Genomic DNA, 26,614 nt, shown 5'->3' on the forward strand with positions numbered 1-26,614 from the left:
GGGGCAGTTGTGGTGTAGGGATTTCCAGATTCGACCATGCGCCAACCTACTTTAGATCAAGAATCGGCTTGGTCTGATAACACAGAACTTAGGAGCAAAGGATCACGGTAAGTACTCGGCGATCTGTCCGGATGATGCTATCCGGATAGCCGCTGAGCTCAACGGTCGCCTGAACCCAGCTGAAGGACTACATTTCACTAGATATTTGTAAAAGAAGCATAGGATTAAATAGGGAGATCCGAAAAGGCTCCCAGAAGATAACAGAGCAGAATTTTCCTAGTCCAAGACACGTGTACACTTTCCCGGTAAGTCCCTGCATAGGGCTGGGTTATGCCTGCCGTCAGTACTCGAGAGGCATAGCTTGTAGGGTATTGACTGGTAGCGCCAAGAGATTAGGTCGGTCCGGGTAGGACAAAGTCTCGCTACGCGCGAAAGGAAGTCCCGCATACTCAGCGGGCCGGTACGTCGAATAGCCCGGGTGCCGTAACACTTCTAGCTGAGCAGCCTCTGCGCTCGGTGACCTGTAAAAGCGCTCGCGCGCCGTCGTCCATCCTTTGGTGGAGGGCACAGGGTTGTGAACGAGCTCAGCCGAACCAAACTCGGCGGAGCCTCGGAAGTGATCTGACTTGGTTAGTCGGAACCGAGTGGAAGCGAGCCACTCGTCTGTCCCGGAAGGGCCGGACCGCGAGGGGACCACCCTCTGCGCAGGCCATACAACCGCCGACCTAATTTCGGCGGATTGTTGTGGTTTGTGTAAGGAATCCACATCTGACGGCATTTGTGTGCTCTACTACACCACACTTCGAACTCTCGAATCGGCGAAGAGCAGCGGCAGGCTGCTCGTAGTACATGGAAGTGTACGGGGATACGATCACCCCTTAAGAATTTTGATCGATTCTGGGGCATCGAAGAGTTTCGCACGCCGCCAGACGGCTGCTCGTAATAGCAACGAATTGTCCGATGCTTTGAGAGATGGAAAAAGAAACGGGACGGTGTCAGTGCGACTGGCCGATGGGAAGGTCATCACTATCCCCAACGTCCACGTGGATCTGGCCGTCAAGTTTGAGGACTTTGACAGCCCAGAACGGTATACTGTTCTCGACATGGGTCCCTGTGATATGATCCTGGGCATGCCCTGAATCGAGAAGCACTAGCCCTGGATCGACAGGTAAGGCAAGGCAATCGGTGCGAGCCGCCCTGCGAAGTCCGACAGAGAATTGGTGAGTCGTGTTCCCACCTCTGTCAGGACCTGGGGCGCCCGCAAGGGCTGCCAGGGTACCGAAGCATCCAGCAGATGCTTGGGCGTCGTCGACGTAAATGACGACTCCGAGGACACTTCGATGTTCCACGCGCAAGACCCTCGGCGAGCGAGAGACGTTTGGGAGGTTTATCCTCTTCGTCGTCGCCAGCTTTGGGAGGGCCATCGCCCTGATGGCAGGACTCTCAGAGCGCACAGACGTCCTGGGACTGTGATCATCGTGGTCACTAGCGAGCGAGTGCACGCTGTCGTCGTCGTGCTCGCTGGGCACTGAAGTGTGCCCTCCCACGGAGCCAACAGGAGCATCGTGAGTGCTTCCGGACTCGGCCTGCCGCATGTATGCGTCTCAAAACACAGTATACACCGTCCTGATCTGAGGTGTAGTTCCAGTCGACTCGGGATAAATACTCTTATGCTGTTACAATGTACTTACATGACCTTCTTTTGAGTTCTTTCAGTCAATCTAAATACTTTTATCTTTGCTGCATCGATTTTGAAAGGAACGTAGTGGTAGCAGTTTTTTTAATCACCTTGCTCCCAGCTCACGTTCATGTTGGGTCGTGGCGGCGCATCCGTTGCTCGAGTTCGAGCACCTCGCCGTCTCCTTCGCACCGTAGACAGGTCTCAGCTGTCGACATGGCCACGTCTAGTTCCGCACCAAGCGCTTGTGGCACATTCGAAAGTTTGCGTTGATATCCGCGCACGTCTCGCCCGCGACGCGTGGGCCCGCCGCAACGCCGAGTTGCTGCGCGTATTCCCCAGAGTATTAGCCACATCTCCTTCAAACGATTCACTGCTCCAGACACTGCGACGTCTGATCCGTGTGGCGCTCCACTTCGCTAAGCTGCTGGGACTAGCGCTTCCCCTTGCGCTCACGGCTCCTGTGGCGGTGGCGGCTGGCACTTTGATGCCTACAGTTGTAGAGCGGTGGTGGGAGCTTGCTCTATGGCTGGCTCAATATTCCTCTCCAACTGTGATGAAATTTCTACAGTGGGCGAGCACCCGCCGTGATATGTTCCCCGCGTCATTCTGTGACCGATTCGAGACGTTCCACGAGCACGCACCAATGCATTCGTGGGCACAGACCGAAGATGCGTTAAGTATGGCGTTCGGAGACAATTGGCGAGGCATAATGGAGGTCGACAATCATCCTATTGGCTCTGGGTGCATTGCGCAGGTGTATCGAGGTCTTATCAAGGAGACGAACGAGCAAGTGGCAGTCAAGGTCATCCACCCACATGTGAAGCAAATGGTGGCATTGGATCTGCAACTATTACAGACTTTTGTGGCATTATTTGAAGCCATACCGACACTCCGATGGCTCGGTGGGAAGGATAGTGTCACGGAGTTCGCGTCTCTTATGGAGAGACAGCTGAATCTACGGACGGAAGGTGAGAATTTGGCCCTGTTTAGTGAACACTTCCGCAACCGCAAAGGACTCCGCTTTCCTGTTCCCGTGATGGATTATACAACGGAGAATGTGCTAGTGGAGAGCTTCGAGGACGGTCTACACTTCAGCGAGATCTTGTCACAAATGGAGCCGCCACGTCGGAAAGCCGTCGCTCGGGTCGTGCTGGAAGCGTATCTTCGCATGGTTTTCCTCGACAACTTTGCTCATGGAGACCTGCATCCAGGAAATCTTCTGTTTGACGAGCAAGTTCGGGGCAGGAACTCGCGTGTGTCGCGCTCTGAAGCCATTCGGAATGCTGGCGTGGTCGTCATTGATGCTGGTATTGTGACGAAGCTAGAGCCACAAGATTTGCGTAATTTTGTTGAGTTGTTCCACGCAGTAGCAACTGGAAATGGATACAAAGCAGGTGAGCTTATTGTGGCAAGAAGTAAGGGACGAATAGGTCCGAATGGAGCTGTGATTCCGACCAAGTGCAAAGATCTCGAGTCGTTCTGCACTGGGATGGAGCGGATTGTGAACGACGCGTTGAGTTGGCGACTCAGTTTGAAGAAGGTGCACGTGGGCGCTCTTCTTCGCCAAGTGATGGAGCTTTGCTGTACACACGAAGTCAAGCTGGAAGGGAAGTACGCTTCTATCGTTGTCTCTATTGCGGTTCTGGAGGCAGTAGGACGGAAACTTGACCCGGATCTCGATATCTTGGCAGTCGCTCTCCCGATCATCACACAGTCACTCGTCAAGAACGTGCTGAGTTGACGCAACAAGATTTTCACGATAGATTCTACGGCTGCTGGATGACTTGGCGTCGACACGAGTGCAGGAAAAGAAACTGAAAGCCACGTACCATAGTGAAGTGCACTCCTGCGGGCCTAGAGGAAGCTTAAAAATCATTTGTAAGGATACATTGGCATGTAATAGACCCCTTAATTACTACAATATTCCTCAAGAATTGCCGATGTCTGCGGTGTACACGAAAGACGAATCCATTTAAGTGATTGGCCCAGTGTAGTGACTGATAACCGCATGTCCTTCGTCTTCAGACACTGTAGCCACTCGTGCGACGTGAGACTATGACGTTCCTAGCGCGAAAAAGGGACTGACATGTGAAGCTGACGTCACTCTCAGATTTGCATAATAAGGATCAAGACCATGACGCAGTTGACTCCGTTAGACGCCGCTCTGCAGCTCTTCACTTCCGCACAGGATACGCAGTTTGCCGTGCAGTCCTCGACCAAGCCGGTGGTGGCGCTCTCTGTGCCCCAGGATCCCGATCGCAAGCAGAAGCGCGAGCTGCAGAAGCTCCTGGTGCCACTTGTCTTCCTGTGGCCGTGACGACATCGTACGTCGCTACACTGAAGCAACTCTAAACGAGAGGCTAACAGTTATTTGGTACTTTGCAGACGCTGCTCCAGTCATCGAAGGAGACGGCGATCTCAAGCCTCGCGGTCTTTCAGGGCGGCGAAGAGGTGGCTACCGTCACGACCGACGGAGAGCTTAAAGACCGCGTTACCAAGCTGGTTAAGCACATTGGATGGAGCCCCGACTGTCCGGATGAGAGCCAACTACACAACTACCTGTCCCCGATTAACGCGGAGGAGCTACTAGGCGACGTGGCAGCTTTCACAGCCACAACAGGCCAGCGTGACTACGTGGCGAATGCCGCCAACGTGTCGTCTATCATCTGGCATGCGTTCGTAGAGGCCGAACGTCCAATCAACTGGGCCGGTTTCTACTTTGTCCGTCCTCTTGCCAACCCCAAGGAGACGGACCACGACCACATCTTGATCCTCGGTCCGTTCATGGGGAAGCCAGCGTGCAGTCGGATTCGCTTCCAGAGTGGCGTCTGCGGCGCCGCGTGGCGCACCAAGTCAGTGCAGCGTATCACGGACGTGCACGAGTTCCCCGGCCACATTGCGTGTGACGACGCGTCTCAGTCTGAGCTGGTGGTTCCTGTCTTCGATAAACAGGGAGAAGTCATCGCTCTCATTGATCTCGACTGTCCGGAGAAGAACGGGTTCTCGGTTGAGGACGAACGCACGTTCGTGGAGGTCGCGCGTGTCATGTCCGAGGCCTGTGACTGGGGCAACGTCGGCCTGCCGTACACCCAGCCATGAAGCGTAGTCCTGTAGAATTTAGGTTGTTTGAATGGGTTAGCTCTTAAGCAAAGAGCGGCCAACCCCACGATGTTTTGATGTTTCCATTTGTATTGCCAGCTAGCGCTTTCGATAGGTCATTTCGTACAGCAGAATAGCAACAAGGTGTGAGCGAAGTCGTTCGGCCATTTCAAGAGCAGTCTCCTTCGTGGATTCCGTCCTGGTCTTAAGGCTGACGTCGTATTGAACGAGGACTTCAGCAGCTAAAGCAGCGTCGTTTGCAGCCGCTGCAGGAAGATACCGTAGTTCAATTAAACTGACAAAACGATTAGCAACATGAATGAAGCGTACCATAGTGAAGCGCACTCCAGCCATCGTTCTGAGTACGGTACAGCAAGTAAGCTCCCTTACAAGTAATCGAGTTCTCACTCGGGGCATTAGATACGCACATCCGTTTCGTCAATGAAGGCCTTTTTGCGAAGTAGCAACTTGGCAATATCAGCGTGGTCTTCACCGCAAGCCTGCAAGGCAAAGCACGTGGGAGGTTGAACCCTGCTAAGTTTTGTACTGTTCGCTCACCAACATCAGCGGCGTCATGCCACATTTCTACGGTAAGCAGCAGCACTTTTTGAGAACAGCATCGAAACGGGCAATGAATCGACTCATCAAAAGGAGCGTACATCCTTCCGGTTTATCGTGATTCTTCGGACAGGGGCCTTGTCCACTAGCCGCTCCACTATCTTCTCATGACCGCCCATTACGGCAAAGTGCAAAGGGGTCCAGCGCATTTCCAGCTAATAATTTTGTGAGCATCATCACACATCTGGATATTGATAGGACGTACGTCTGGGTCATCGATCGTAGTTTCTTCGTGAAGAAGGGTTCGGACTGCTCCATCCGCACCCTGCAGTGATAAACGTAAACAAGAGCAGTGTGCATCATAATCCTTGCTTGGCCTCAGCTTCCAAGCTTACGTACGTGTCTGCACGCGTAATGCAGCGCTGTCCGACCCTTTTCCTAGAATGCGAATCAGCATTACTCTTGAGTTTAAAGCGCAAAGCACTCGGAGCGTACATCTTTGCCGTTGGGATTCTGGTTATTCAAGCGTAGTCGTTGAGCGATGTAGCCATTGTGGTCGAGCTTGGCTTCAGTGCGACAAGCACCATCGAGTGTAGCGAGTTAGCCCTAAGGTGCATGCAGATCAGCAAACAGGACCAGGTGGGCTCACAGTGAATGTGGAAGAAGATCGTGCGTCGATACAGTCGAATCCTCTGGTTGACGGAGTCTCCCTCCACCTGACGCAACACTGGAGCTCTCTGTCCTGCTTTCCGCTGCTCGGACCTTGTCAGCTCCATGAAGAGCTTGGGGCGATCTTCATCGTTTTGCTTCCTCTGCTTCCGTTCTCTTTTCTTCCTCTTAGGCTCTGCATCCTCCGCTTCCTTCTCGACAAAAGCTGCGAGCTCGGCTTCACTGCCGCTTGCAGTGATGGCGTCGTGTTTAAAGCCGAAACGAGAGAGCATTGTATGGGTAACGACGCCTGCGAATTCAATGCAAAAAGTGTATTTTGCTGCCTACTGAGCGGACACCACGTCGACTAGCTTTGCCTTGCTAAAATAACTGTCCCATCTTAAGTCAAAGACATCTTTAGTCGCTCTCCGATCCACTATCAGTGGAATCCTTCCTACATGATGCACGCGATCGGCGACGAGGAGGCGAAGGCGAGCGTGATGAGGACGGAGAGCGTTGACGCGATGCCGACGAAGAAATGGACGGCGAACGACGAGAGCGGCGGCTTCTCTCTCGTCTTGGAGACCTCTTCATGCGCTCAGAGTGTCGCTCTCGCGATCGTGATGCAGATCTAGATACAGCAACCAAGGTCAGCGACAAGAACCTTTTATCAAAACATCTATGGCACATACCGATCTCTGCGACGACGCTTCAAGGACGGCGATCGAGATCGTCCACGTCTCGAACGTCCAGGGGGGGAGCTACGCGACCGTCTACGCGGACTCCTGGGGCGTCTACGTGGACTCGGAGAACGTCTACGTCTACGCGGAAGACTTCTTGATCGCCTCCTGACACTCGGTGAGCGTCTCGGACTACGAAAACGTCGCGGCGGACTTCGCGGACGTCTCTGTAAGCTCTTTGATCTCCGCCTCTCTCGTCGCTCGTTCCTGACATCGTCCTCCTGTGGCCTACTCTGTCCTTCGTTCTCTTTCTTCTTAATGTCCAACACCTTCTTGAGCTTGTTTTTCTCCTGCGCAATACTCTGCATTTCCTGCTTCTTCTTGTCCAGAATGGCACTGGGGATGCCTGTGGGATTGCTCTGTGCACTGAGCAATAGTTGCCACAATTCCTCGACAAAGGAACCCGCCTGCTTCTCCAGGAAACCTGTCAGCGCCACCTGCAGGTTCTTTGGATCTAGCTTCTCGTCCACCTTAGTTTCCAGCAGGTTAATGGCCATAGATACCACAATATCGTCCTCGAAGCCCAATAATTGCGTGACTCGCTCAGTGATCCACTGGTTGATGACTTCACGCTGGACCTTACGCATGTCCACGCTCCGTTCGAAGCACTTGGGGAACGTCATCGCCGCCAGCAGCTTCTTTTCCTGCGCCAAATAGCGTCCGTCTTGGCTCGCGCTCGTGCCACGGACCGCCATTAGTTCAAAATTGTGTGAGTTTTTTTTCTTCTTTCTTCTGAAGTACTACTACCGCATTTATTGTCGAGAAGATCAATTATTCAAAATAACACATTGCAATAATTGTAAAGTGGGCATCAGCCTTTATGATGAGTGGCGGCCACCTTCGTGCGGTGCAGCCGCCACGAGGACGGTACAGCCGAATGTGTTATCGGAGATTATTAGTACACACAATAGGCTAGCTAGCTAGTCGTTTCCTGCCGGGAAAGAAGGTTAGGAGCCGACGTTCCAGGCGTCATCCGGTAGTGAGTGCAGCACCTCTTTCACCACCTCGTAGGGCGCCGTTGTGAATAGTGAAGCCGGATACACGGCAGCACCCCAAGCCGGGTGGACCAGGATCTTGCACATTCCAGCGCTTAGACATCGATATCGCAGCAATAACTCCACACCATCCACTTCGCTGTAAACCTTGTTACTCGATAGCGTCAACATCTACAGCCAAAGCATCAGTATTTTCTTCACTTCGTTTTGGGTATACTTATAACATTGTATTCGTACCGGCAGTCCGGAGCACGGGTCGATGAAGTCAGCCCAGTACTTCTTGGCGATGAGTGCATTAGCCACCTGCTGTGCGAGCGCCAGGAAGGTTTCAAGCAGTCGATCCTTCTCCTTATCGGCATCTACGCCAAACTCGCTCAAGTCCATGAGCGACTTCTGACACGTCAGCACTGCCAGCACGTCGGTCTCGTTCTTGTTGCGCTGGAGCTGCTCTGGGAATACATGCTTCAGCTCGCGCATAAGCAGCCGCGGACACGCGTGCACCGACACTTGAAAACCCTCACGTAGCTCTGTGGGAAGCAGCAGCGGCTCCAACCAACCGCGCACGGAGCGATTCGTCGATGTACCGATAGGCGACGGCTCTAGCTCCATCTCAACCATCTTCAAATTCTGAAATGCATTCCATGCCACGGGAAAGCTTGAAAGGTTGTGTATAAATTTATACAGCCATCGTGATTTCATCCAATCCAAAGACAATAAATTGAGCATCTTGCTGGTTTCAGCCAATCAAGACCTAACGTTGTGTCCTCCAACGATCAAGTATCAAAATCAACTGGAGACGATGGACAGCAAGGATGAGGTGCACGCTGCTCAGGGCAACGATGCGCACCAGGAGGAAGATGTCAAGGCGATCGTGATGAACTACGGCAAGTGGAAGGACGCGAAGGCGCTGACCGAGCTGCTGCATCAGAAGGGCGTGAGCTTCCTCAAAGTACAGAAGTCGCGTCAATTGTCGTTTGGCTTTGTAGTTTTTAACTCCAAGGAGGAGCGTGCTGCGGCCATGCCGAAGCTTCAAACTATCCAATGGAATGGTGAACTACTGGAAGTGAAGGACGCGCTTCCCAAGAAGAGCATGAAGCCCATTCGCAAGCGCAACAAGCGCGAATCTGACAATAAGCAGGGCGAGGACCAGCAGAAGGAGCAACAGGAGGACGTCTCGCAGCGTGACGTGCGCGACGTGGTCACTCCATGGGCCTCTGTGCCCTATGACGAGCAACTCGAACGCAAGGAGGCGGAGATGAAGAAAGTACTGGTCAAAATTGTGCGTCACACCCGTAAAGAGTTCGGCAAGAAGGAGAAGCGCGTGGCTCAAGACCAACGCAATGTAGCCAAGAAGAAACGCAAAATGGAGAGCGAACAGGAAGGGAACGCTGACAAGGTGAAGCCTGCGGAGAGTTATGTGGACGACGCGAAGCCTCAGTACGCTCTGAAGATCCCCAACTGGCTCAACAGCCACGGATCGATCTTTGTTGTAGCCAATAGCGTGCTGTACTCGCGTGCTCACGAAGCGGATGCTGACACGCCCTGGATGCGTGTGGCAGACGCTGCTGATGTGGTAGCCATCGTGTCGTTCGGTAGCGAGTTGGTAGCTGCCAAGACAGACAACGCCATCTACGCTCTCAAGCCAGACAAGTCGTCAAATGGGAATCTGACGTGGGAGAAGATCTGCAGTGGACCGAAGGGGGCTCAGATCACATCGTTCGCCTCTCTGCGTGGCACGCTAGTGAGCTGTACGAGCGACGGGAAGATTTACAAGCAGGAGGGAACAGGTCGCTTCGCTTCGGGCGAGTGGAAGCTGCTGGGTGACGTCCCTGGCGCTACTGTGATCGGTCTACACAATGGCTACTTGTACGCTCTTAGTCCTACTGCCTCGTCGTGGTCACGCGCTCCACAAGATGGTACTGCGCTGGAAGCTCTTAAGTTCGAGACGTTTGATGTGGAGATGCCCAAGGCGCTTGGGATCACGTCGCACAACACTCAATTTATTCTGCTGACGTCGGAAGCTCTGCAGTTCGTGCAACAAGACGGTACAGTGAAGGCCACAGTGGCGTTGACGGAGGAAATCAAGGGAGCCAAGCTTACGGGCTTTGCGAGTCACAACGGCCTGTGCTGTCCTATGGACTCTATCCACGCGTCTCCAGTGACCGAAGGATACCGGAACAAGTGCGAGTTCAGCTTCGGATTCGACAAGGAGGACAAACCGTGTGTGGGTTTCCGTCTCGGTCTCTTCCGTGAAGGTTCCGTGGTCGTCAGTAAGCCGGACGAGTGCATCAACGTATCGAAGGAGATGAAGGCGGTGTGTGCTGTGATGCAGAACATTGTGGAGACGTCGGATGTTCCCGTGTACAGCGTCACTACCAAGAGCGGCGTGTGGCGTGTGCTGACGGTGCGTCAGAGTGTCAGTACGGGAGAACTCATGGTCATGGTGCAAGTGAACCTGGTGGGCAAGACCCCTGAAGAGCGAGCTGCAGTTAAAGATCTGGTGGTCAAGCGCTTAACCGACGAGAGCAACGCGTTCAAGATCACGTCTGTCTTCATTCAGGAGTACGAAGGGCTCTCCGCTCCTTCCGATAACGACCCGGTAGAGCACGTGTACGGCAAGACGAAGCTCGAGGAACACCTACTGGGGATGCGCTTCTCAGTCTCTCCGAACGCCTTCTTTCAAGTCAACACGCATGGCGCAGAGAAGCTGTACTCGCTGGTGAAACAATACGCCAACGCAGACGAACACACGCTGCTGTATGACGTGTGCTGTGGCACCGGTACGATCGGTATCTGCGCGTCGGAAGGTGTGGGTAAAGTGGTGGGTATCGAGATCTGCAAGCCTGCCACGGACGACGCACAGGTGAACGCAATTCTCAACAACGTCCAGAACGTGAGCTTTGTCAACTCGAAGGCCGAGGATGTGATGAAAAGTCTGCTGCAGAAGAAACGAGACGAGAGCGAGAAGCACCTGAACCGCGTTGTGGCCATCGTGGACCCTCCGCGTGCTGGTCTTCACCACAATGTGCTGCGTGCTCTGCGTGCCTGTCCGCCAGTCGAGCGTATCGTATACGTGTCGTGCAATCCCACCAACTCTCTGGTGCGAGACGCCGTCACACTGTGTGGTCCCAGCACCAAGTCCCTCCAGGGCCAGGCGTTCGAGCCCGTACACGCCGTACCCGTCGACATGTTCCCGCACACGCCACACTGTGAGATGATCATCGTCTTCGATCGTGTCAAGAACTAGAGAACGAAGCTGGAGTTAAGTTGTAAAACCCCCACTCTCATACAAAGCATGGATATCTAAAAACATGAACTCCACGTATCTATTCTATAGAGACAGGAAAGGCGTAGACCTAGTTAGTCACTGTCGCTGTCGGCCTCGTCGTCCTCTTCTTCGTTGTCACTGATTTCGAGGCCTTCGTACTCTTCTTCCTCCATCTCGTCGTCGTCGTCATCGAACGTCATCTCTTCGTCGCCAGATTTCTGTTTCTTACGCGAAGGTTTGTCGTCAGCCACTGGAATGTCCTTGAGGCCGTCAGCACAGAACAGAACGCTGTTGAGACGCTGTTTGGCGTAGATCGTGTGGCGATATTTACGTGAGTTGACGTCGAAAACGTGCACCATGCGGTCCAGTCCCACCGCCGCGATATATGGCAGTGTCGGGTGGCACGCGATGTCTCGGATTGAACCCACGGGGCCTGTGCATCGACCCATGTGCTTCAACGTACGCAGGTCCAGAATGTCCAAGTTGCCTGCTGTGTCGCCTACATACACTTGAGTCTCGTCCGGTGACACACACAGCGACTGGATAGGGTTCTCGCCGAAGTTATCGAGCTGTTGCACTGGTCTTCTCTTAGTGTTGGAGTCGTAGATCCGCACGTGGCGATGGCCTGTTCCCACAATGACACGGTGGCCATTACTGTTGCCTGGTGAGGACAGGAAGCGCAAATCTTTAACCCACACAGGCACGCGCATGTCCAGCTTGTCATGCGTCACGTTCTTAGCCTTAAAAAGGACCTGCTGCGTCTCCAAAGACCACAAGTTAAGGTCGTGTTCCTTGCCTCCTACACCAATGACCGTCTGCGTTGCGGACTCAAGTCGCATCATACTCAGGTCACCGCCCACATTAAACGTTGCGGGTTTTCCTGCTTCTTCCAGCGTACTGCGCACCAACACGTCGCCCGTGTCCGAGCATTGCACCACCGAGCCGAATTTGCGGATGACGTCGAGTCCCACACAGCGCGTGTTATGCTCCTTATCCGATGCAGGCCAGGACCAATCTGACTCCTTGGTAGAGCTTAGACTCTTGCCGTGTGACGCCTCATAGCTCTCCACGACGCCGTCAGCGCGTGCCAACACCACGTTGCGCTGGAAATCGGCAGCATCCCGCTCGTCCGCGTACCAGCAGAGACGCTGAATGCTGCGGGATCGCGCCTGAGGCTTCACGCGACTGGACAAAATACGCTGCTCATTCTTCTCCAGCTCAATGGACTTGAGCAGTCCGGTTTCGTCGCCTACAAGGACACGCATGTTGCTGCGAAGTTGAATAATGGGACTTACATGACTGGCAGCCGAGAAGAGACACATGATTGGTGGGAAATGGGTTTTATGGGATTGGATGAAAGGGGATTTCAGAGCAAAAATGGCTACACTTCCAATTTCGGCAACAACTTCAACATGACGATCAAAATGACGATCACAGTGCGTTTGTCGGAGTCATCAGCGGTTCATCTCCACAGCACCGCACTTTTCACCGGCCTCTTGTCGATCTGTTGTCAGTGATGTCAGCATAAGAAGCTCTGGGTGAAACTCGCAGCTGGTTTCGGAGTGTCAAGCATGCATCAGTTGAACCCATGACACACTACCAAGGTGGAAAAAATATGCTGCTTCGTTCTCTCGCTGTACCGACGCACTCTATCATCCTGGGTTCACCTCGTCCTGCATTGCACTCTTCTTCTTCATTCTTCAAGTTTCTTCTTGTCCCACAAGAAGCTCCGACTTCTTCGCAACACCATGGGCCAAGTCTGCTCCGGTTCCGGCGTCAGCAAGCACGTGTGCGTCCCGCGCGACCCAGCAGACAAGAAGTTGGATGCTATCTTGATCCGCAAGACCAAGATCCCCGACTTTGACGCGTTCTTCGAGTCCGCTGCTGCTCCACTCAACGAACTCGTGGAGATCCACAACAGCATCGCAGAGAGCGAGGAGGACCTCAAGTCGGCAGCTGCAGCTCTTCAAGGCGAGACCCAAGTGCGCCTCACTGTGGGTCACGGTGGCCGCGTGGCGTTGGTACTCTGGAAATTCGACAAGAAGGACCAGATTCATGTCCTCACACCCGAGGAGCGTGATGAGAAGCTCAGCGTCAGTGAAGAACTGAAAATGGCATTCGACACCAGCGACAACGTCATCACTAACCTGAACACGGCATTGGAGAAGCCTCCTACGGATGGAACGCTCTGCGAATACATTGAGAAATGTGGTCGGTTGTTTGCGACCAAGCGAGGCCAACTCGATATGCTGGTGCGTGACGTGAACGTTGCGGTGTTCACGCTTCGTAAGTTGCTCATGCTGCAGGCTCATGTCACGAGTTTGACTGAAGCTACGAAGATTCTATTGAAAGAACTGGCTAAGGTTGAGGACATCGGAGATTTGAGCATTGCAACCAACGAGAAGGGCAGCGTTAAGATCATGGACGGGGACGAAGAAATGGATCTGCGCAAGACCAAGAGGCTCAGATCACCAGTGGCTCAGCTCGTTGAAGCTATGGCTGATCTAGTGGACAATGTGGAGACTGCTGTGACCTCCGTCCCTGAACTAGCAGAGTCTTCGACAGCCTTTGTAGAGGAATCAAAGTGCCTGCCAGCGAAAATTCCGGAGGCTGTGTCCAGCTCGGGCTTGGGAATCTCTGAAATGCCAAAGGCGGCGACATCTACTACCAGCAACGTCAAAGCTCTGAGCAATGGTCCGAAGATTGCTCGTGCCACGACAGACATGGTCCAATACGTTATCACTGAGCTTGTCCAAGCTGCTACAATCCCGCGAGGTGGCTAAAGAGCTGAAGATCTGGGTCTGAATGCTCGGACGAAGGGTAGAAGTATGTGTTGGTCCAAGTACAGACTCTGTACTACAGAGAGAAGGCAAAGGAAGGAAATCCAAGTATGTAAAAAAAAAGTAGAGTTCATTCATTTCATGAAACAAGCGTAAATAGAGAGCAGCTACAGTAAGTCCAATAAAGGTTTTGGAATAGTGTTGTTGTCACACTCTCGCTAGCAGCTCGCGTTCCACCTCATGGCTCTCTTGTGTGGTCTGCGGTTGAAAAAAATCGTGCTGGTGGAGCAGCAGTCGTGCGGATACTCGTGAGTGCGTCGATGAAGTGTCAGATTCTGCTGCACACGCACTGATGAGCGTCTTGAGCGGAAACAAGTTAGCACACTGGTGTATCATTAGTGGATATTGCTACATATTGCTACAACACACCTGAGCTTTACTCGGGTGCAGGCGAAAACTAACTTGGCAAGCTGTCACGGATACTGAGAAAACCCCAATGGTTCCGCTACCCAAGGGCGAGAATGTGATAGTGCACTCGCCTGCCGTCTTGGCATGAAAGTGGAGCTCCATCTTAATACAGAAGAAGGTCAAGACTCGGTCAGTTCAGGGAATCCTCACCTATTCATCACTTTTTGTAAGAGTACAGTTACTTACAGGCGAATAGCGGCGATCGGTGCACGTCAGTACATTACTGTCAGACAGCTGACAGCTCCACAGGTCGTCGAAAAAAGGATTGCTTCCTGCTATCACAACAGCAAACGTGTCGCCACAAGAGACTTTGATTGCAGTCTCGTCTGGATATTTGCGTTTGGACTTGCAGCTGATACGATAACGGAACACAAAGCTGCGATCCAAGCGACCGAGATATCGGGTACGAAACTCCGCTAGATTTCGCGGGAGTGTGACCGGGTACAACATCGAGAATAGTATCACGGACAGGTCTTGGAGAAAAGCCTTCTCTTTTTTCTGCATCACCGTCGAGAGTGACTTGCTATAACATAAAATAATAAACAGGAGTAAGTATGTTGCTTTAAGTAAGCCGATATGCAGGCTTCTTCACCTTTGGAAGGGGTCGACGTAGTCTCCAAAATCTAGCTTGCCGAGGAAAAGGCGACGCCCCGAGTGCGATATCATTACGTTATCTGGCAGTAGGCGCTAGGAAAACTGCGAGTTAGGCACACAGTCAAGGTTGCATTCAACAAATGCAAACTTCTTACTGTCTTCAATTCGTGCGTCGACTGCTCTAGTAAGTCGATGACAGCGAGCAAAAGTTCGCGAGCGTATAACTTGAAGAGTGGCGAGGTTTCGTGGAGAACCCCTTCGTCCATGAGCATTTCCGATAGACTTCGTGCCTTAGCGCATCCAAACACGCATAAGCCATAAGGTATACTTCGAAGTATCGGTGTGAGGCATGACCTACCTGAACAAACTCAAAGTAATGTCGGGTAGTAACATCTTCCAGTTCCTGCTTCGTTGCGGATATATCTTCGCTTCCAAGGTATTGCTGAACGTATGGACTCAACGATAGCTGTCGATACGCAGACACCAGATTATTCAGCCATTTCAGAGCTCCCTCACTAACTCTCTGACGTCGTATCATCACAGCTATAGCGAGTTCTGCTTCTTTATCATCGTCATCTTTAAGTTTTGGATAGGTGAACAAAGCCATCCCAATTTGCACTTCTCGAAATTGCTCCAAAACAGGGTAAAATGTCTCTTTCAACACTCGATCGGTGCTTTCGTCGCACTGATGAAGCCTAAACTGGTGTCGGGCTCTTCGTCGGTCTTCAACGTGCAGATATTTAGTGTTCTCCTGCTGAAATTTCCACGGACATGCGCACTCGGACTCGTAAGCGTGGTCAGCGGAACCGAAGAGATCCGACTCGACCCATTTGGACACCAGGGAATCGTTTGTCACTCGCTCGAGCTCAACCAGTTTTTCTCGAAGTGTTTCTGCTTGGGTGATGGCTGGAGTCAAGCAGCTGACATTGATGGGATCGGCTTCTTGCTGTGCGCCGATCACTTGACGAAGGAACTGGGTCTACCAAAAAAAATCATCTTTAGTTTGCACTCTATCTATGACAGGTGGTTCTTAGACAACGTACTTTTTCCTTGAGCTCATCGATAACGTCATCTACGTTAGTGCAGCTCGGAGTTCCCACCCACTTACAGAGATCGCGTTGGAAGAGCTCGAGAGTATGGGGCTGTCCTTCATGCTGGTCCAACATCAAAGTTTAATTCTGAAAGCTACGCGAGTCTTGGACACGGCTTTTACTCACCTCTCGCCTAAATCTGTGGAATATTTCATCGCTCAGGAATTGTTTTTTCACAAGCAAATCGAGAAATTGCACCCTACGATTCACCAAGCACTGAGTCAAGCTTTATTCAAACACAAAGCACGCGTTGTAGCCGTTTCACCATTGCTGGTCGTTTAGAGCCATCGACCCGCGGCCTGATCGATCGAACGCTACTTGATACGGATCATTGCGAGCTTCTGCCATCAGGATTTCTGCGCTCGAAGCGTCACGTCAGTAATTTTTGGCTCGAGTTGTCAGTTATTAGCGATGAAGTTCAGGGCAAAGCTAGTGCTTCTAGTGCTCGCTCTGGCTGCACAAGTGGTCTGCTGTACTGTGTCTCTCGTTCGAGAGGACTTGAAAGAAGTCGCAACGCCGCGGGGGTCTCCAATTGACGAAGGTTCGATGCAGACGATATTACACGGCGTCCAACAAGAGCTACCCGAGTCATTGTACCTGTTGGCGATGATGAAATTCTACGGCCACGGTGTCGATCAAAATGTGGAAGCTGCAGTGACGTTGCTGAGCAGAGCAGCGGAGCGTGGTCATCGTGACGCTGAATTCGCTCTTGGCGTGTTGTATGGGCGGGGAGAGGGCGTTGTGCACAGTGACACTTTGAGTGCCTCGTGGCTCGCAAAGAGTGCTGCACGCGGTCATATTGACGCGAAATGGATGCTAGCCGCGTTAGTATTCACTACGCGTAAAATTTATCGAACTTCTCAGACTTCTGTACTAATAACGTTTTGTAGGATGTACAACGAAGGACGAGGAGTTGATGAAGACGTACATCGTGCGGTTAAGTTACTGCAGGATGCAGGGAATCCTCAAGCCAAGTTTCATCTCGGTGTCATGTACGAGTACGGTCGTGGCGTAGCACAGAACTTCAAGACTGCAGCCGAGTTATACCGCCAAGCTAGCGAGCACCAAGTACCCGACGCGTTTTACAACCTCGGTCTGCTGCACCTTCAGGGTCGAGGTGTAGAGCAAAACTTTGAACATGCACGGGAGTATTTTCAACAAGCTGTGGATCTTGGCAGTGCGCAAGCCATGTACGCTCTGGGTCAAATGCACGTCCACGGTCAAGGATCATCGATAGACTACTCGCAGGCGCTCTACTGGCTCAAGCGTGCCGCTGTACAAGATGACGTCCGAGTCAGCTCTACCGCGCACACCGTGGCGAACGAGATCGAGCTCGTGCTTAGTCAAGCGGAGCTACAGGTGCAGCACAGCGAGCGATTACTTGGAGTACCCATTCGCGTACAAATTGGTACAATTGACGGAAATTGATTAAAAAAAGTGTTCCATCAGCTTAAATTGCTGCGTATATTGGGTCTATCAATCTACGAGGACTTGGGCTCGGCGGCAAGCGCGCGCTCCAGGTCGGCAATGATGTCCGGGAGGCCCTCGATGCCGACGGACAGACGGATAAGGCTGTCGGAGATGCCGATCTCCTTACGCACCTCAGGGGGCACCGAGGCGTGGGTCATAATAGCGGGGGACTCAGCCAGCGACTCGACGGCGCCAAGACTCTCGGCCAGAGTAAACACCTCGAGGTTCTCTAGGAAGGCGCGAGCCTTCTCCAGACCGCCGTGCACGTAGAACGTCACCATGCCGCCGAAACCAGACGCCTGTGTCTTGGCGATCTCGTGCTGCGGGTGGGACTTGAGACCCGGATAGCACACCTTCTCGACGGCAGGGTGAGCCTCCAGGTACTCGGCAACAGCCTGTGCGTTCTTGGCGTGAGTAGCCATACGCACGTGCAGCGTCTTAAGACCACGCAGAGCCATGTAGCAGTCAAAAGGAGCGGGCACAGCGCCGATGCCGTTCTGGACGAAACGCAGCTTAGTGTTAATGTCTTCCAAGTTAGTGATCACCACTCCACCCACAACGTCGCTGTGGCCATTGATGTACTTGGTGATACTGTGCACGACAATGTCTGCGCCCAGAGTCAGAGGGTTCTGGAAATAAGGCGACATGAAGGTGTTGTCCACGACCAGAAGCAGGTTGTGCTTCTTGGCGAACTCGGACACAGCGCGGATGTCCGTGATCTTAAGTGTCGGGTTGGTAGGAGTTTCGATCCAGATGAGTTTGGTCTTGCCAGGACGCAACAGCGTCTCGACCTTGTTCAGGTCGCTGAAGTCCGTGAAGTCAAAGTCGATATTGTAAGTAGGGTTGACCGTCTGGCGGAAGTAGCGCTGAGTGCCGCCGTACACGTCGTCAATGCACAGCACGTGGTCTCCGTGCTTCATCAGGTGCGTCACGGCCGTAGTGGCGGCCATACCCGACGAGAAGCACACAGCGAAGCGGCCCTTCTCGCAGGCAGCCAGCGCACGCTCCAGAGCGCCACGCGTCGGGTTGCCCGTGCGCGAGTACTCCCAGCCCTTGCCGAACGAATTGTCCTGGTTGCGACCAGTCACCACGCCAGGGGACGCCTGCGCAAAGGTGCTGGCAAGCGTGATGGGCACAGCCACGGCGCCCGTGTGCTCGTCCGGGGCCTGGCCCTCGTGGATGGCCGTAGTGCCGAAGCCGTGGTGCTCGTCGACGTACTTGGAGGCGGCGCTGCTCATTCTTTGATCGGGTGGATGGAAGTCACTTGTGCTTGAGGAGGCAACTTGGAGAATGACGTAAGCGGAAACTGTGGACGAACGGATCGGGTGTGCCACATCCTGCCACACCAAAGATCTGATTGGGCAAGGAAACAAACACATAACCAGGTCGGAGAAGTGTCTCGACTCGTCTCAAGCCGCACGTGGCAACCGAAACGACAGCTCTGCGCATGAAATTCTTTGGGCGATGGTGACGTCATGCCAGTGATAATCACTCCTCTACGCTGTGCTCTCTGTTGTCTGGCAAGCTGTCAGACTGTGTGCGTCCCAGCCGTTGCAGCAGCGAAGGAAGAAAGCTGTGCTGCAATGCTGTTCAACTTGAATTTCAGTATACTCGTCGACGAAGGGCTTACATGTACTTACCGCCTCGCTTTTGCTGGTACAGTAGTAGCCCGTGTCATCCTTCAAGATTCTTGACAAGATGGCCCAAGATCTGAGAAGGCGAAGTATTCATTCCGCAAGTTGTTGTTGTGTAGATGGAGCAATCTGTCGATTGGGTTTTATTCCTAACTAAGCCTATTCTGGAGACTCTGTCTTCATTCGACGATCTCTGATAATTTCTACCATGACTCGTTCCTTGATCTGCTTGCTGTTCGCTCTGCTGAAACGATACATCGGGTAGGGACTCAGAGGAATGCTGACTGAAACACTGATATTGAATGCACGGCCAGCATCCGATCATCAATGCGACCTATGTACAGTAATTGATAAATATCTTTATTAAGCATACTTATGAAGTAATAACCCGGAATTTGTCATCTTCGTATTGCTGGCGCGGTATCTGTTGAAGTCAAATTGAGTTGCATTCACAAATGACCGAAGGTTGGAGATTTAAAGAAATATTCTTGGCATAGCCAAACCACGAAGGATTGTATGTTAAAAACACAGATAAGTATCGATATGCTATGGTGAAAACACAAGAGCGCTGCAGACCTGAATCAGATCGCCTGATCACCTTTTAAAGAACGATTATATTCACATTTAAAGCAATTGCGTAAGCTCATCACGCAGGCTACGGAAGCCCGCCAGTTCGTCGTCAAACATTGAGGGTGGTGGTACGACCTCTTGCTTTGCGTCTGACGTTTTATAGTCTTCTTCTGCAGATCTTGACGGCGTCAGGGTGGACGACGACTTGTTTAACCGCGGTGCGTTCTTCAATTGATGAAGAAAGTTACCAACTGATGCAGTGTCCAGCGAACCGCCAGATAAACGGCTCAAACTGCTGCCTGCGCCCGTGGAGACGGAGTCCACCGCCGTATTAGCGCTGGACGAGCTATCGTTTATCACAAATGGCAAAATCATCGCGTCCAGATCGTCATTTTGGTCACCACTTGACTCAAATCCTGCGTCCACATTTGCTGACGAGAATAATTGGCGGTCTCCAGACACAGAACTTTCGGTATCAGCAAGTGCGAGACCAAAGGCATCAGGCGTATCCGGCGATACTCCCCATGCTGTCACACCACTGTCGCCGAAATCAGGCGAGAACCCACGATGCTTTGCAGCAATTATACCAGCCGAGGGAGGCTCCTTCGCGTTGTGGACGCCTCGTTGAAATCGATCGGTAGTGACGAATGTGGGCACGTTGCAGGAGCTCGAACGAAGCTGACTCTTGGTGTATGCATACCCAGGAGATGTGGACAGCAGTTCACACGGATTGGCTTGAAACGGAGGACTCGCAGTGAACACAGGCAAACCTTCTGCGGGCGAATGCGACGGTCTTGGAAGGATAGTGATTGCTTCCGTCTTCGTTGCAGGTTTTATTAGTGGCGTGGCATCCTCCGCTCTCTGTGCACCACCGTCTGCTTCTGCTGTTGCGCTGGATTCGGCACTGTCAGAGACAAAAGCGCCACTGAACGAACTCTTTCTGCGTTCAGGTGCATGTTGTTGTGCGAGTGAGGGCAGCCCAGTGTCAAGAGCAAAGCGCTCGAAAGATCCAGGCACAGGAGAGTTCTCAAGGAACAGTTTGTGGATCAACGCTGGAGACGTACGATCATTCCGCAGCAATGATACAGTCTTTGGGTGACGGGGAGGAGTGGACATGGGATGATAGCCCGCGCTGCTATGGCTAGCAAGGGCCTCGTCAAAGGATGTTCGAGACGAGTGCAGTCCAGTCTCAGTATCGTGACGGTCTGCGTGGCCCTCCCATAGTTGTTGCTGCCTTTGTTGGAACGCCAGAGACGGCGATGACGTACGTTCTTGGTCGCGATCAATTGCCACATTCCCGTAGCCATACGGCGCAGCAGCCACATTAGGATTCGCAACCGCACCGCGTAAACGAGCATCATGTTCACCTCCATACGAGTGCGCCTGTTGAAGTACTGCCTCCACATTTCGACCGGCAGCAGTAGCGACGCCTCCTTTACTGCTAATTCGTGGGATGGCCATTGGTTTCGACATGCCTGGTTGGGTCTGCACCACTCCATCGTCCTCTGCAAGACCATCACGCACAGGACCCGTAGTACTGAACTGCGCAGCTGGAATCGACCGAGGAGATGATCGTCGACGCTGCAGAGCCCCAACATCGAATTGCTGCGTATCGCTCACGGGCACAAACGAGTCCGTGCGCAGATCCGTCGCACTCAATGGCGAACCAGCCATCGCTGCGCTTGTGACGGGCGCACTAGCAGCTGTCAACTCTGGTGAACCTGGCACATAGTCCTGGATAATGAAATTATCCGGTAGAATCCGTGACGGCGCTGCCTGCTCTTGTTGCTCTGTGAATTGGTCACAGTCGCGTCGATACACTGCAGCCACTTTCAGCCGTCCAAACGGCGTCATAATGGGTACAAAAGAGTATCCACTAGTGGCTACACGTTCAGCCTCAAACGCTCGCGTCGCAGCACTAGCCGACGCTGTGTGCATCGAGTAACTTAGCATCGAAGGGTACGACTGAGTGAAGAGTCTGTGCGCTGGGAGTTGCCGCATGAAGGAGAACAGTGCACGTAGCAGTACACTGATTCTCTTGCAGACTTCTTTAAGCTGCTGGATCACGTCTTGTGTAGAGCCCAAATGAGCGCTGGAGCTCTCTCCGTCAGCTGTGAAGGTGACGCTCCAGCGTTCCAGCAGCACCTTGCGACTGCCTGTGTCCCAGAAAATATCAATTGTTAGAGGTAAACGCACGTCTTCTTTCCATGGAGTCATAGAATCTCGGACAGCTTGGACTTCTTCGATGTCCAGGTTGAATCTGGCTCGACGATTGCTGCGGCGAAAGTCTGGCTCGGCGTGGAAGTTGACGCGACTCTGTACGATGAGTTCTGCGGCTTTGTACAGGAACTCGAGCACCACTTGCTCCGTCTTGGCTCGGCCGGCTACGTAGAAGAAATAAATAAGCGATACTATAGACGAGAATAAGTTCGTTGTGACGTACTGGAGGAGCGCGGAGGCGGCGCGGCGTAGCGCATGGTCTGACCGCTGTAGCGGTTGTCAAAGCCTGATAATTGCTGGGATGAGGGATGAGATGATTGACTTGCATTCGACATGTCCACAGACGACATCATGGCCTGTCGAGAGAGACGTATAGGTAGACAGACACTGGAGGTGCGAACGACGTTTTCTGCTTTCTTGGGAGAATTATCAGTCTGAAAAAGGCACAGGATTGGCAAGCTGCCTACGCAATTACAACCAATTGGAGACCGTGTATTTACTGCTCCTCTTAATCAACCGAGATCTTCTTTTTGGATTTTCGAAAAGTAGAGAAAATATCTGCAAATGAGACCGCGCAAAAAAATTAAAGTTGGCTAATTGATTTTCGCCGGAGCTGTAGTATTCGGCGTAAGCTTCCATCGAAAAAACTGTAAGACTACCCTTATTCAATTGCTTTTACAGATAGCAAGTGCTTTCAAATATTAATAGCACTTTAATTTTTAAAAACGAAAAAAAATTGAGCTTACAACACATCTATTAATAAATGGATCGTCATTTTGAGGGCCATGGATGGAGATAATATTTTTGAGCGACCACAACTTCTTCAATTTTAAGCATTCTGTAGCTTATAAGGGCTCATGAAAAAGAGGAGAGTGCTTAAATCGCGATTCGTACTTAGGTTCGTAAGCCAGAGGTCGTAAATAATAATTGCAATTCAATAAATTTTTGGGTTTTGCAATATAAATATGTATCATTGGTAGCTGACCTTATCAATACAATATGGTATTGGACCAATTATTGACAATAAATATGGCAAAAGGTTCCCTGGTAGGAACCGTCTAATTGTTTCGATATGACATCACCCATCAGATGTTATGACATCATTTTCGTTGCTCACCACACCATCTCCACGCCAACCTGAAACCGGTGGCTACGAGAGTGTCTGGTAAGCTACGATACGCGAGCCACAACTCAAACTTCACTTCATTTTCGAACTACGATGGTCCTAAACAAGCAAATCGCCGCCTACTTCTTCACATCACTTGGTCAAGGGCTGTTTCGCTGCAATATTTGCGGCTACGAGCGGAAACAAACTGGAGGGACAGGGTACTTTAATCTCAAGTCGCATCTGGACGCGAAACATGCGGGGTATCACACTTCGTTCGAGAGCAGTTCAGGTCGCTCACTTCAATCATACGGCTTCGTATCTGAAGAAGCTAGCCATCTGTTCCAGTGTATTCAGTGGGTTATCAAGAGGAACATGCTGATCCACGAAGCTGAATAAATATTGATAAATTTGGATACCGTGCCATAATTTAGCTAAACTAATAGCACAAAATTATTAATTGTTACATCATTCCGATGAATCACTTATAAACATATATTCTAACAAGATGCCCAGTCAAGAAAACTATTCTTGACTCGCCATCTTGTCGAGAATAATCACCTCATATCAGGAAGGTGATGTGTCGTCCTCTAGATAAGAATTGTAGGCCCAGCCGCTGCCTGACATAGTGCACTTGTGAAGCAGCAACTTCATTTCCAGACTTGCCGGCAATTCCAAGAGCAAACAAAACACGCAGCTCCACGCACTTGCTAACGCCAAACGACAGAAGAAGATGAAACATACAAGTCTACCTGACAGCCTGGAGCAAAGTTTGCAGGGGCTGGAGGAGGAAGCAGCTGAATTGCCCTGGTGCCGGCCTTTCTTGAGGCTCTCCAAGATAACACGGACGCAGAAGATGAAACGTCAGAATTCGAAGATGGCCCCGACTCTTATGTTACTGATTTAATATACGCTAAGAAAACTAGTCAAGACGGGCAAGACTACTTCTTAGTTTCTTGGGTGGGGTTTTAAGAACTAACCTGGGCAGACCTACCACAGAACATGATAGCGACTTTTAATGATGAGGAGCTTGGCGTGGCTTGGCCAGTCGACTATCGGGCCAGTATACTCACGGGGATCATGGCTGGTGCAAGAGTACAAGACATAGCTAGATATTGCTCCAATACATTTAAATTGCGGCAATTTTTATTATTGGAAGTGCTCATATTGGAATATTTATTGCGGCAACACTTTGCCACCAATACAATACAGTATTGTATTTTTCGACCTCTGTCGTAAGCATCGCTTTGTTTTGCGCGGTCTCATTTAATAGAGAGCTTTAGCTACTCAGGCTTTGGAATAAGATTTTTCTTCGTCCAGAAATCGATCGGTATTCTATCCGTCATTTATTCAGATTTTATCCAGATAATCGCTATTCCGTTATGGAAGTGCCTCGATCCACCAACTATTTTTGTAGAAAAAGTACAATCTGAAATACCGACTTTACCCTAACCACACAATTGCTTTTTTCGATTTTTAAAGTTTAGACATTTCAAACCGTTCCTGTTCGCTCATTTCTTATCCCCCGTTCGCTTAAATGGAAGACGCGAAGAAGATCAAGCGCGCGCCAACGCCAGGAGGCGAGCGCAGCAGCGAGGGAGACACGGCGCATGACAAGAAGCTTGCTGAGGGAAGGGACGAGATAACATCGGGGGGCAGCGGCGTAGAGTCACCAGGGGCCAGCACGCATCGGCCAGCAAAAAAGACGAAGAGGAGCGTCACCGACGCTGATGCCATCCCGCCAGTTGACGGAAACTCCCGCGATCCAGACGACGCTGATCAAGCCGAAGTTCGTGTGATGTGTGAGCCCTTCGCTGGGGTATTCGACTCGTGGGATGATATGGAGGCGGCATTCAGCGGGTATGTACAATTATTTGCAATTAATTTTATTTATCAATTTTGTTTTAATTAATAATTTTGTTTTGTTCCTAGCTACCAGCGCGATACATTCCAAGTCTACAAACTGCGGACGAGCAACTCAATTAGAGATCGCAATCGAACTCGTGCTCGGCAAGCGGAGGCTCGTGGAACGCAGCCAAAGTTATGAGATGAAGCACTGCGGTACTACACGAAGGGATGGACATGCACTCACGGAGGTCAATTCAAGCCTAAAGGGCAGGGGAAGCGTACGAATCACACAACACGTCGAATTCAGTGTCCTGCGAAGCTGAATGCATTGTTGTTCGTCGACGAGGATGGCTCTTTTCGCGTGCGCTGAAGCTGCACGATTCCACACACACAACCACGCCATCGGCAAGAACGTGTTCAACACATACGCAGAGACGCGGAAGATCACGTCACCTGCTACTCGAAGTGTGCTCGGACAATTTGGCAAGGTACGTCGCAAGCAACCAGGAAATTGTTTTATTATTTACGTATCACTAAGTTTGTTTTTATGAAGGTGGAGCCAAGAGAAAAAAGAATCCTCCGATACCTGAAAGATGTATCTGGAAAGCCGATTCAAACGCAAGATGTAAACAACATGATCGCGGAGATGAGACGTGAGTCCTACACCTCGCCTGACGCCAACATTCGCGTTACGGAGCTACTACAGGACTTCAGCGAGGGCCCCGGTAACGTGGTGAGGGTGTACCGAGACACGGACTCTCAGTTAACGAGCTGTATTGCCTTCCAGACGAGTCATATGAGACGCATGGCGCGTCTGTTCCCTGAGGTGGTCTGCATTGATGCTACTCATGGCACGAACATCAACAGGTGGGCAGAATGACGTAATTGGTTTGGTTGGTGACTCTGTTGGTATAGTTGGTATAGTTGGGAAATAATTGGATACCCAATTGCGCTACCAGTTACTATACCAACTACTATACCAATTACTTACCAATCATGTTTATTTAGCTTATATTATCATATCTTTCTAACCATTCTCAACTATTCCTTTCTAGGTATCGGCTTTTTAGCTTCATGGTGACGGACAAATTCGGGTGTGGAGCGTTTGCGCAGCATTCACTGATTGATGGTGAAACTGAACAGAACATGAAAATGTTACCGTGTCGCCATATTATATTTCTGCGGCTTCAGCAGTCAAAATCTACGGCTATTCCCTGCGAAAATATCCCGCCACGATGGTGCTTGCTTGAAGAAGATGAGGATGCTGACCTGCGCCCAGTGGAGGTGTCTAGCTTTGCGATTGCAGACGTGCCTGGGGTGAAGTCATCAAAAGTGATTTCACACAATGCCAAGTACAAGAACGCATTAGCCGTTTGCCAACGGATCGCAGAAGTCGTTGCTGACAAAGGGACGACAGACTATAGTCGATGGCTTTCGCATCTTGAGTGCCTCGAGCGGAACGCTAGAGATAATGGGAACCCCGTACCGGTTGGTGCGGATGATAATTGTGGAGAAAGCAACATGATTAATGACTCCGACCTTGCGCTGCACGAGCCAATTACGCTCTCTGAAATTGAAGACGAGTTTAGCGGTCTTCAACTAATGCATGCAGTCCGTGGTGTTCTGCCTGGTAAGTTTGCTATCTTGTGCTCGCGTTGGTATAGTTGGTTCAAAATTGGTTTGATGGGTAAGCAGTGGGCTATAGTTGGGAGTCGTGTACCAATTACCAATTCAGCACCAATTACCAACGACACGATACCAACTATTGTGTAAATTGAAACTAACATATATATGAACCGTTAATTGTAGTTGCGCTAGTTAACAAGTGTATCACTGCAATTGAAA

At 51.4% G+C, this 26,614-nt stretch overlaps 12 protein-coding genes across 12 annotated transcripts; 5 read left to right on the forward strand and 7 right to left on the reverse strand.

Moving 5' to 3' along the window:
* Positions 1-1,808: 1,808 nt before the first annotated feature.
* PITG_08435 (glycoside hydrolase, putative) lies at positions 1,809-3,422 on the forward strand (the record flags this gene model as incomplete). Its single annotated transcript, XM_002903772.1, has 1 exon — positions 1,809-3,422. One exon carries the CDS (start codon positions 1,809-1,811, stop codon positions 3,420-3,422), a length of 1,614 nt encoding a protein of 537 aa, XP_002903818.1.
* A 393-nt stretch (positions 3,423-3,815) lies between these two features.
* On the forward strand, positions 3,816-4,780 carry PITG_08436 (uncharacterized protein; the record flags this gene model as incomplete). Its single annotated transcript, XM_002903773.1, has 2 exons — positions 3,816-3,980; positions 4,067-4,780. The coding sequence occupies 2 exons, from the start codon at positions 3,816-3,818 to the stop codon at positions 4,778-4,780; spliced, it is 879 nt and encodes a 292-aa protein (XP_002903819.1).
* Positions 4,781-4,879: 99 nt separating this feature from the next.
* Positions 4,880-6,279, reverse strand: PITG_08437 (uncharacterized protein; the record flags this gene model as incomplete). Its single annotated transcript, XM_002903774.1, has 9 exons — positions 4,880-5,046; positions 5,111-5,138; positions 5,209-5,280; positions 5,339-5,365; positions 5,440-5,553; positions 5,604-5,663; positions 5,738-5,776; positions 5,834-5,904; positions 5,988-6,279. The coding sequence occupies 9 exons, from the start codon at positions 6,277-6,279 to the stop codon at positions 4,880-4,882; spliced, it is 870 nt and encodes a 289-aa protein (XP_002903820.1).
* A 386-nt stretch (positions 6,280-6,665) lies between these two features.
* On the reverse strand, positions 6,666-7,421 carry PITG_08438 (serine/arginine repetitive matrix protein, putative; the record flags this gene model as incomplete). Its single annotated transcript, XM_002903775.1, has 1 exon — positions 6,666-7,421. The coding sequence occupies one exon, from the start codon at positions 7,419-7,421 to the stop codon at positions 6,666-6,668; it is 756 nt and encodes a 251-aa protein (XP_002903821.1).
* Positions 7,422-7,520: 99 nt separating this feature from the next.
* On the reverse strand, positions 7,521-8,341 carry PITG_08439 (uncharacterized protein; the record flags this gene model as incomplete). Its single annotated transcript, XM_002903776.1, has 2 exons — positions 7,521-7,892; positions 7,959-8,341. The coding sequence occupies 2 exons, from the start codon at positions 8,328-8,330 to the stop codon at positions 7,674-7,676; spliced, it is 591 nt and encodes a 196-aa protein (XP_002903822.1).
* A 177-nt stretch (positions 8,342-8,518) lies between these two features.
* Positions 8,519-11,048, forward strand: PITG_08440 (tRNA (uracil-5-)-methyltransferase; the record flags this gene model as incomplete). The annotated part of the gene is made up of 1 exon (XM_002903777.1): positions 8,519-11,048. The coding sequence occupies one exon, from the start codon at positions 8,521-8,523 to the stop codon at positions 10,966-10,968; it is 2,448 nt and encodes an 815-aa protein (XP_002903823.1).
* Positions 11,049-11,081: 33 nt separating this feature from the next.
* Positions 11,082-12,254, reverse strand: PITG_08441 (uncharacterized protein; the record flags this gene model as incomplete). The annotated part of the gene is made up of 3 exons (XM_002903778.1): positions 11,082-11,832; positions 11,895-11,975; positions 12,043-12,254. 3 exons carry the CDS (start codon positions 12,252-12,254, stop codon positions 11,082-11,084), a joined length of 1,044 nt encoding a protein of 347 aa, XP_002903824.1.
* A 483-nt stretch (positions 12,255-12,737) lies between these two features.
* On the forward strand, positions 12,738-13,772 carry PITG_08442 (uncharacterized protein; the record flags this gene model as incomplete). Its single annotated transcript, XM_002903779.1, has 1 exon — positions 12,738-13,772. The coding sequence occupies one exon, from the start codon at positions 12,738-12,740 to the stop codon at positions 13,770-13,772; it is 1,035 nt and encodes a 344-aa protein (XP_002903825.1).
* A 595-nt stretch (positions 13,773-14,367) lies between these two features.
* PITG_08443 (uncharacterized protein) lies at positions 14,368-14,741 on the reverse strand (the record flags this gene model as incomplete). The annotated part of the gene is made up of 2 exons (XM_002903780.1): positions 14,368-14,382; positions 14,424-14,741. The coding sequence occupies 2 exons, from the start codon at positions 14,739-14,741 to the stop codon at positions 14,368-14,370; spliced, it is 333 nt and encodes a 110-aa protein (XP_002903826.1).
* Positions 14,742-16,333: 1,592 nt separating this feature from the next.
* PITG_08444 (uncharacterized protein) lies at positions 16,334-18,675 on the forward strand (the record flags this gene model as incomplete). Its single annotated transcript, XM_002903781.1, has 2 exons — positions 16,334-16,746; positions 16,813-18,675. 2 exons carry the CDS (start codon positions 16,334-16,336, stop codon positions 17,348-17,350), a joined length of 951 nt encoding a protein of 316 aa, XP_002903827.1.
* Positions 17,404-18,630, reverse strand: PITG_08445 (cystathionine gamma-lyase; the record flags this gene model as incomplete). The annotated part of the gene is made up of 1 exon (XM_002903782.1): positions 17,404-18,630. The coding sequence occupies one exon, from the start codon at positions 18,628-18,630 to the stop codon at positions 17,404-17,406; it is 1,227 nt and encodes a 408-aa protein (XP_002903828.1).
* A 205-nt stretch (positions 18,676-18,880) lies between the features above and the next one.
* PITG_08446 (uncharacterized protein) lies at positions 18,881-22,227 on the reverse strand (the record flags this gene model as incomplete). The annotated part of the gene is made up of 4 exons (XM_002903783.1): positions 18,881-18,970; positions 19,234-19,310; positions 19,845-21,980; positions 22,040-22,227. The coding sequence occupies 4 exons, from the start codon at positions 22,167-22,169 to the stop codon at positions 18,881-18,883; spliced, it is 2,433 nt and encodes an 810-aa protein (XP_002903829.1).
* Positions 22,228-26,614: the final 4,387 nt, after the last annotated feature.

Source organism: Phytophthora infestans, genomic scaffold (genome assembly GCF_000142945.1).
Source record: "Phytophthora infestans T30-4 supercont1.13 genomic scaffold, whole genome shotgun sequence".
NCBI lineage: Eukaryota > Oomycota > Peronosporomycetes > Peronosporales > Peronosporaceae > Phytophthora > Phytophthora infestans.